Source organism: Saccostrea echinata, unplaced genomic scaffold, assembly GCF_033153115.1.
Source record: "Saccostrea echinata isolate AGI-Se365-2 ecotype Australia unplaced genomic scaffold, CSIRO_AGI_Sech_v1 ptg000019l, whole genome shotgun sequence".
Taxonomy (NCBI): domain Eukaryota; kingdom Metazoa; phylum Mollusca; class Bivalvia; order Ostreida; family Ostreidae; genus Saccostrea; species Saccostrea echinata.
The window spans coordinates 3,728,029-3,738,292 of NW_026889768.1; the positions used below are offsets into that span (position 1 = coordinate 3,728,029).

Consider the following 10,264-nt stretch of genomic DNA (forward strand, 5'->3'; position numbering starts at 1 on the left):
CATCGAGACCCAATGGCAGCACATCAAGGAAATGTGGCGAGACACATGTGAGGAAGTCCTCGGCAGAAGAAAGGCTCAACACAAGGAGTGGATCTCTGTTGATACTATGAGGAAACTTGATGTGAGGAAGGAAAGAAAGCGGCACTGAATACAAGCCGAACAAGAGCAGCAAAGGCAAAAGCTCAAGAGGACTACACAGCCACAGATAAAGAAGTTAAGAAAAGCATCAGGAAAGATAAATGGGATCACATTGACAACCTGGCCAAAGAAGCTGAAGAAGCAGCGGGACAAGGAAATTTGAGAGAACTGTACATGGTCACAAAGAAGCTCTCCAACAAGTTCCAGCAGACAGACAAGCCAGTGAAGGACAAGAATGGGAAGCCTCTCACAACAACAGAAGAACAATTGAAGAGGTGAGTATAACACTTTGGAGAGCTATTAAATCGACCAACACCAGAAACACCTCCGCACATACAACCAGCCGAAACAGACCTCCCGATCAACTGCGATAAGCCAACAAAGACAGAGATCAGGAGAGCAATTACCAGACTTAAGAATGGAAAAGCGGCAGGGCCTGACGAGATACCAGCATGTCATCAAAGAAGATACAGAGAGAGCTGTTGACATCCTATACAACCTCTTCAAGAAGATCTGGGAGGAAGAGAACATTCCGGAGGAATGGAAAGAAGGCATCCTTATTAAGCTGCCAAAAAAGGGAGATAAGGAACTGCAGTAATTACCGGGAAATTGTGCTCTTGACAGTGCCTGGCAAGGTCCTCAACAGGATCCTTCTCGAGAGGATGAAAGAGGCAGTGGTCCCAAAGCTCCGTGACCAGCAAGCTGGTTTTAGAGCCAACAGATCATGTGCTGACCAGATAGCCAGCCTGCGCATCATCATTGAACAGTCAATTGAGTTGAAGTCCCCCCTCTATATCAACTTCATCGACTATTAGAAAGCATTTGACAGCTTGGACCGAGAAACACTGTGGAAGATACTGAGTTTCGAGGTCAAGACAGGAGTTCAACAAGGATGGTTGCTGTCACCATTCCTCTTTCTCTTGGTCATTGACTGGATCATGAGGACTACCACATCAGGCGGGAACAATGGTATACAGTGGACACTCTTGACATAACTTGACGATCTAGACTTTGCCGATGACCTGGCTCTACTTTCGCACAACCACAGTCAGATGCAGGATAAAACAACTCGCCTAGCAACAACATCAGCAGGAACGGGACTCAAGATCAAGTTGAAGAAAACAGAAACAGAAATGATGAAGATAAACACCACTGCCCAAACACCAGTCACAGTTGGTGGTGAGCCCATCAGAGAAGTTGAGTCCTTTATTAGCTGCAGAACTGTAGCTCTCTGGTTGAGAAAATACGGACAGATAAACCAGAGAGCTACAGATCCAAGCGTAGTAAAACCCGCTTTTTTCGCTCGCTTCGGTTATTATTTCTTGTATTTTATGCTTTCCCCCGCTTTAAGAATGGTATCCAATAATTAACTATTTATTTTACTCCTATTTTTGATACTTTTTTTTTTTACCTTTCAACGGTTCCAACAGCCCTTAGTGGTTGTCAGTGGAACATCGGATTGAAAAATTCCCATTCCGACGTCCATGTTGGGGGTCGTGCGAAAAAAAACCATACAATTGCCGAGAAAATGTAAATAAAAATATTAAAAATTCAGGAGATTCAAATATCATGTATATTGTCTATAAAGAAGACAATATGTATGTAAAAAAGAAATGAGATACCGTATATACTCGCCTATAAGTCGGTTTTTGGGGAGTTAAACTTTGGTCCAAAACTCTTTATCCGACTTATATGCGAGTTATAAAAAGATTGGTATTTTAGCAGGTCAATCCCTCTAATTTAAGCTTAAAAAATACAACCGACTTATAGGCGGACCGACTTATAGGCCAGTATATACGGTAAATAAAACTCGGGCGTGTTATTTCAGGACGACACCAAAATGGACGTCGGAATTTTTTTTTAAACTGATACTCCAAAACGTTTGGAACGTTGAAAGGTAAATAAAGTATCAGGAATAGGAGTAAAATATATGCTTAATTATCGGATACCATTCTTAGAGAGGGGGAAAGCATAAAATACAAGAAATAATGCCCGAAGCCAGTGACAAAAAAGCGGCGGTGTAAATCGAAGGTTTTTACAACGCTAGGATCTGTAGCTCTCTGGTAAATCTGTCCGAAATTTTTCAACCAGAGAGCTACAGTTCTGCAGCCAAGTCCTTCATCTACCTGTGGTGGACAGACAGGGTGGCACAGACTGTGACATCAAGTCAAGAATTGGCAAGGCAAGAACTGCATTTATCATGCTAAAGAACATCTGGGCCTCAAAGAACATCCGCATTACTACCAAACTGCGGATCCTCAACTCTTATGTAAAGTCAGTCCTGTTGAATGGTGCAGAGATGTGGAGGTTGACCAAAGCTACCCTGCAGAAGATCCAGGCATTTTACAACACCTTTCTCAGGCGCATCTTCAACATCCGATGGCCTGAAAGGATCACAGATGAAGAACAATGGAAGAAAGCAGGACAGGAACCAATGGATGTACAGATCAGACAGAGAAAGTGGGGCTGGATTGGACACACGCTAAGGAAGTCACCATCCAACTTCACATGCCAGGCCCTGGCTTGGAACCCACAGGGCAAAAGAAAGAGGGGACGTCCAAGAAACACCTGGAGGCGTGACTCGGAGTCAGAACTAAAGGCTCAGGACATGACCTGGCAGGATGCAGTAAAAGCAGCCCAGAATCGAGTTCGTTGGAGGACTGTCGTGGATGGCCTGTGTTTTTTCAGGGAACGACAGGCCTAAGTAAGTAAGTACTTGGTTAACAGTAACACAGCTGATTAACGGTAACACACTTGATTATTAGTAACACACCTGATTAACAGTTATACACCTGATTAACAGTAACACACCTGATTAATAGTAACACACCTGATTAACAGTAACACAACTGATTAAGAATAACACACCTGATTAACAGTAACACACCTGATTAACAGTAACACAGCTGATTAACGGTAACACACCTGATTAACAGTAACACACCTGATTAACAGTAACACACCTGATTAAGAATAACACCCCTGATTAACAGTAACACACCTGATTAACAGTAACACAGCTGATTAACGGTAACAAACCTGATTATTAGTAACACACATGATTAACAGTAACACACTTTATTAACAGTAACACACCTGATTAACAGCAACACACCTGATTAACAATTACACACCTGATTAACAATTACACAACAGTTTATCGGTAACAAACCTAATTAAGACTTAAACATCTGTTTTACAGTAACATACCTGATGAACAGTTACACATCTCTTTAATAGTTACACACCTATTTAACAGTAACACGCCTGATTAACAGTACTTGATTCACAAGTAAAACACCTGGTTCACAAGTAACACACCTGATTTATTTTTAAGGAATTTACATCCTCTGCCTCCTCTAGTCTGCTTTCCAGATTAAGAATTTGAACGCCTTGTATTTTGACCTTTTCCTCCAGGACAATAATTTTTTCCTGATATAGTTCAACCTTTTTTTCCAGTTTTTCCAAACGATTCATACACATCTCACTTCTTGCAAAATGAAATGGAGTGCTGAATATTAAAATAATAACAGCCAGCATGATTTGGACTAAGGCATCTTTGAAACTTGAAACAGAATAAGGATAAAAAATATCTTATCAGACGTAACCTTACGACTAAATGTCTATAAATTGTTTAACTAACTTTTGACCTATTTAGTTGATGATTTCATGGCCATTTGGTTTGCAGACCACAATAATTTTTCAGGGGAAAAGAATTCATTGTTCAAAAGACGATTAAGTTTCTTAATCCTTTTGTTCAATCAGATAAAATGTCGCTTCAATGCTGCTGATTTTCCAAAGGTTATGGTATTTTCTAAAGTAAAATACATGTACAAACAAATTTAGCATAACTTGGGGGTGGGCTAAATAAAGACATATAAAGGAATAACAGACATTTATCCAATAACGAGTAATCTCTCTTATCAGAGGGTTAATGGACCTTGAGACAAAACATCTTTGTATAAGTTCCCAAATCTGATTTTTTTTTTCTCAGCCAGTTGATCTGTACATATTATAACACACTTACTTTGAGTTTAGATCTACTTAAAATAAAATCGTTATATATTGCAAACAGTTTAATAAACGGGTACACATTTTCAAATTTTATGACATATAACATACAATTTAGAAAGACTCAACTATGTCCAAAAATATCATCTGAGCGTTTAAATCCCTTGTCCCAGGGATCATATTGGAACAACTTAAAATAATATACAATGTACAACAGGGATGTTCCTGCATAACCATATGACTTATTGCAGTACATGTACATGTATTTCTTTTCTTTTAAACAGATATTTTTTTATCTTAGCATGTGTGACTCGTGTCGAACTTTCACTGTTTGCTGTTGCAGAATCCTATAGGCCAGGAATGATTTGGATAAACTTGAATTTTCACTATATGTGGATACATGAATACCAATTTGGCTTACATACTGTTTTGAGAGTTTTAAAGTTTATGCAGAAGAAAACCTGATATGAATTTTTATTATATGATGATTCCTGCAGGTATATTATATATATATATACCTAATTTTCAGTAGAAGATGATTCTCATTTTTTTTATATTCCCCAATAGGAAAAAATCAGACCCTACTGTGACCCCTTACATAAAGGACTTTTGCAAGAGAAAGAAGAGTGATTAGTAAATTTAACTAAGTCCTAAATTACTGTACACAAATTGCTGAAATCACAGAATTCGAAAAAAAAAATATCACAATTAAAAATATTAAATTATTCATTTACCCGCATATTTATTTGTCAGGAAAGTAAGGTGACTCCGGTGAACGTTACAGCCATTAATCCATTCAAAATAAATGTTACTTCTGGTCTAAAACTATTCTCTTACAATGTAAGAGAAGTGGACAGGCTTTCGCCTACATCCACTTCTCTTCGCAAGCCTTCATGTTTTGATTCTGGAAAACGTGTAAATCTCGAACCGGTGACGGCCTACACTTCAACTGACATTTCGTCTAAAATACGTCTGAATATACGTAATAGACGTGTTATATTAACAATTTTAACATAAATACACACAATTGTCACAAGAAAACTGACCTTTACGTATTGTTAATCTATTTTCACAAGTTCTCCATTTCCGGATTTATAAACCTCTTTCTCTTTTAAGTAAAATAATAATTTAAATGGTCCCGCTTCAAAACATAAATCAAAGGTGATAATGCTTGATATAAAATTAGCACTCTGGAATACCCGTCCTGTGTCGTAGGTAACATGGCAGGTCTGCAGAAGGCAGATTCTGGGTAAGTATTAAACATGTTAGACTTAAGTTGAAATATAGTGAATTTGTCTGAGATAGTTTCATTTAAAATAAAGAGCTGATTAAGGTCAACATAATTATCTAATGTTTGATATCTCAAATATGCCCTTCCTCAGGTAAAATCCAAATGCCGGGGGTTGACAATCTTGAAGACTGCTTGCATTTAAATCTTAAGTATATAAAATGACACGAAGTAATGGACAGAATGTTAAAAATTCGTTTGACAGTCTGAAGGGATCTGTTTATCTGTACATGTAGCTGTATTAGTAAGGCAATGCATATGATAGACATTGTTATTTATTGTTTAATACATGTAGTTTCTTCATAGGCACTCAAGCGAACATATCTCTAGCCTTGTGATCGAGTGCCCTATTTAAATTTTAAAAAAAAAATGGATACCTGAAAATACGCAGATATTTATATAAAAAAGAAAAGAAAGTAAATATATAGCTCATTTAGATTATGATCATTATGTGCGTGTATTGCTATGACTTATTTTATAAACATATGTCAATTAATGAAAACAACGAAAAGAGAGAAGAAAAATCTTTACAGATTTTAAGTATGATCAGAACCCGATATAACCTCAGTATTCACGTATCGTTTTTCTTAATTTTTTTCCCGCATCTTTCAAAAATTAAGACGGAATATTTACATGTTGCAGATACTAAAACTCCTCATAAAAATGTATTTCATGTATTGTGTCTTATAATATATCCCTATTTATTTAACGAAAAACTTTATTGAGTTGGACAAATCTTTGTTATTTCTGTAAAGAAGGTAAAGGAGATAGGCAAACAAAGGTAACAGAATGCCTATAGCTAAAATAGATGTAAAAAAAATCATATTCAGTTTGTGAACTTAGTATTTAGAATGAAGTTCTAATTATTAAAATTTAGGAAATTATGGGGGGGGGGGACTTTTCTGCAGAATATTTTCTCGGCATTAATTCTTCTTTTATTGAAAAAATGGAACTTCTGGGCTTCGAACCCAAGCAATAAAACTTTTTCTTTGAGACGTACACGTTAACCATTACGCTAAACAACTCCTGACAAATATTAGCATTAAAGGACTGATGATAAAAGAAAATGGACGCCTGGATTGGTACATAATTTTTGACTTATTTCGGTTGTAAATGATGCAAATAATAAATTTCTAAAATAGAAAGAAATTGTAAACTTTCTATGATGTTCAAAATTCTACCTTTCTGCAACCATCCTTTTTTAATCTATGCATTTTTTTGTTACCCTTAATCAATTATTATAAAACTTTGAATGAAAAATTAAAATCTATGGTTAAACTTATTCATTTCATTTAAATAAACATGACTTAAGTTATTTTCAAATTATTTGTATCCTCTGTCCTTAAATCATGTTTGTGATATGACCTTTGACTAAATGGACTTCAAATATTTCTCGGAAAGATACGAATGCTGAGTTTAAAATGTTATTTTAAGGAATAGTGGGTCTTTTCTCCATGTTTTTGTTAAAACCAAAAATGTATTTTTACGCATACTTTCAAAAAAAATGGAGCGAAAAATTGTGTTATAATATGAAGAATGATCATTGTTGCCCTCTTTGGTGTTTGTCTGCTATTTCATAGACAAATAGTTTCAAACTTTGTGACATGAGATTTTTGCAAATTTTGGATATTATACAAAGTATACGATGATGTTACATGAAATATCATAGAAAATTTTGTTATGACTGAGATTTAATTTTTCACCTTTTTTTTTTTGTCGCACCATTTTGCTCGCCTTGTTCCCCCAATCTTCTTTAATCTTATTTGTGTGGGATCTGTTTTCTTTTTAAAAATAGCATGTCCTTCTTTACAGGTATGAAGAAGGACCGGGAGACATTGTAGAGAAGCTAAAGGTATGAGATACCCTGGTAATTTTTTGGTAGTAATTTGATTCAAATGATGAACAGTACTTGTCCTTATTAAATCTTGAATGAACTTTTCACCCTTCTTGTATTTAAGTAATAAAACGTGCATATTTTTCTTACAATAAAGTTTGGAGTTGATAATTTATGGTTAATTTACTTACATAAAATGTACTCATAAATTTCGGAATGGTAACTATATAAAATAAGAATTTATAACAATGATTAATAAATATATGTATATATGAATGTCTCATTTTCAAACTTTTAGAAATCTTAAGGATAAATCCTTTAAAATTCCCTAATTTTTATATCTGCACCTTATATAAACATGTCAATAGAAGTGGTTTGACTGATTACGTTTAACCAGGAACAACATGTAGGGATAACGCCCTCTTGGTAAATATGGTCAATTAATATATCACCACATGGACTAGCAATGTTTACATAGGGTTTTGTGCATTATCTGCGTTAATATGCATTGAAGAGGCTGTATACCGGTACATTATTTTATTTAAAAAATCTTTGCCTTGAAAGTTTCAACATTTTTGTAACAAAAACCATCATTTTAACCATTCATTGAGATGGGGCTTTGACGTAAAGAATAAATCATTCCTATAGTGCTGTAAGAAATATATATGACAATTATTATTCACAATCACCCAAGATCTTCACACTTAAAACAAACATGATATCTTTTACAGTCTCTACTTGATGAACATTTTCTAAAGTTGGAGGGAAAATTTTCGAGCCAGCTTCAAACCACTAATGAAAAACTTGATGTTCTCACAAAGCGAGTTTCAAATATCGAACTTAAGTTGTTCGATGAAGAACAAAAAAAGTTAAACAGAGACAAAGTTAAACAAACTGGCAAGACCTTAACGTATGGACTTAGCAAGCCCCGTCTGAGGAGATTTGCTGCGGTATGCTGTAGCGAAGATTCTTTACACAGTAGTAGTAGTAGTGATGGATCTTTCAATATACGATTGGAGGGTAAATTTTCTCCAATATTCTTTATACTAGAATGTGGTTTATAAGATATTATAGATAAGTGTCTTGTCGAGAAAGGACATGTTCTTTATTATTGGTATATGTAAAGTGTATTTAAAATTGTATCTGCAGATCTTCCAAGTACATGTGCCAATGTATACAAAGACGTTCTTGTTCAGGAGCATGAACACATTCTGAAAGACGTCGATCTTAACAGCACAGATGTCCTCGACAAATTAATAGCAGATGACGCCATTACGACAAGCGATGCTGAGGAAATAAAGAGGAGGGGAGGAAGAAAAGATCAAGCCAGAAGCCTTCTGTTAGTGTTAGAGCAGCGTGGTCATGGCCCATTTCTCAGTTTTGTTGACTCTTTAGAAGAAGATTACAACCATCTTCATCAATCATTAAAGAGATCATTAAGTATTATGTACAAAGAAAAGAAAAATGGACGCCTAACATGTACTGTTTGTAAAATTATAGAAAACGTTCACCCACGTGACATCATAGACAAATTTTACAGCCAAAAGCTTATACAACCAAAAACAATGCGAGACATAAACCAATGTGGCGATCCTAGGAGAGGTTGGGAACAGTTGAGGCCTTTCATTAAAAATGAAGATGCCATTAAGATACTAGCAGATTCACTCTTGCCAAAATACAAAAGTTTGTCAGAGGAGCTTATCAAAATTAAAGACATGACAAGACTTGTTTGCTTTTGTAAACGTCTATCTGCGAAACGAAAGCGTGAAGAATCAACCAAAGTAGACATACTACCCCAATCCCCAGTAGAACATAGCGATTCTTCTTTTTCCATTGAACTGCAAGCGAATAAAGACCCATCTGACGTAGATGCAACTGAACTCGAAAAACGACCTACTGCTTCGCGGGAATTTGTGAGCAGATTCAATGAATCAGGATTTAGGGAGAAATTCAATAGACAAGCAATAAAGAAAAGGGAACCCAAGGGGAAATGTGAAGAAAAGGAAACACTGAAGATCCCTAAATGAACAATAAGGAAATCAAAGCCCGGATGGACAGATTACGATGAAAAGTGACCATTGTCAAACACACGTTCATTGTGATGTGTGAGACAGCTGTGTTGTTTTTAAATATAAATTGGCAAGAGGATACTTTGCTTTAAAAACCAATACTTTAAACATACAGGGATGTTTATAAAAATTGTAATACCAAAGAGTAACTTAATTGCTCTCTTAATACCCCCCCTTTTCATGCATTAACAAAGAACAGAAGGTTCTAGGTGAGTCATCTTGGCCATACTGTTCTTCAAATGAAATATGTGGAGATAACTAACAGTATTCGAGCTCAAAAGTCCATTAAACATTACAAAATAGGAGCAGAGCAAACACGGACCTCTGAGACATCAGAGGTGTGATCAGGTGCCATGGAGGAGTGAGCATCCCCTACCGACCGGTCACACCCGTCGTGTACTCCTTGTCATGATCGGGAAATAACGGAAAAATCCGTCGACAATTCAGTGTGTAAATAATGTCCTAATAAATGGAATGAAAAAGTCAGTCGGCATTTACTTAATGATAGATTGTATTTGCTACATGTAACAAGGTCATTGTATCGACCGTAGAACTTACGAAATGATGACTTTAAACGAGACTGCTGATATTCTTGTTTCATCAACTTGTTTGTCAATAACTTACCTCGTTTTAGAAATTGTTCATACGTAGAGCATCAAAAATTTTTTAAAATATCCACCCCACTTTTATTCAAATGAATAATTTTGACCTAATATTGTAGCCCCACTCTAGACCCAAAAGGTATTGAAGTAACCAAACCTGAATAACACATCGTGGAGAAGCTTAAATATCAGTATTACTAACATGCGCCTGCTATTTTGAAGTTTTTTCAAAGATTTTTTTTCTGTACACATGCTTTTTGTAAAATTTTATCCCTGATTTTCGCTCAACCTTAACCCTAGAATACATGTTTTTAAAAGTTGA

The 10,264-nt window shown here is 35.8% G+C and overlaps 1 protein-coding gene across 1 annotated transcript; it reads left to right on the forward strand.

Annotated features, from left to right (window-relative positions):
* Positions 1 to 5,368: 5,368 nt before the first annotated feature.
* Positions 5,369 to 9,583, forward strand: LOC133189589 (uncharacterized). Its single transcript, XM_061324972.1, has 4 exons — positions 5,369 to 5,398; positions 7,250 to 7,289; positions 8,003 to 8,291; positions 8,421 to 9,583. Exons 1-4 carry the CDS (start codon positions 5,370 to 5,372, stop codon positions 9,296 to 9,298), a joined length of 1,236 nt encoding a protein of 411 aa, XP_061180956.1. The 5' UTR covers position 5,369; the 3' UTR covers positions 9,299 to 9,583.
* The last annotated feature ends 681 nt before the right edge of the window (positions 9,584 to 10,264 follow it).

Bases quoted from the DNA above. Each gene is read 5' to 3' on its own strand.
- LOC133189589 (XM_061324972.1), top strand. From the start codon at position 5,370: ATGGCAGGTCTGCAGAAGGCAGATTCTGG. The intron at 5,399-7,249 runs GTAAGTATTAAA...CCTTCTTTACAG, and splicing joins CTGCAGAAGGCAGATTCTGG to GTATGAAGAAGGACCGGGAG. The intron at 8,292-8,420 runs GTAAATTTTCTC...TTGTATCTGCAG, and splicing joins TTTCAATATACGATTGGAGG to ATCTTCCAAGTACATGTGCC.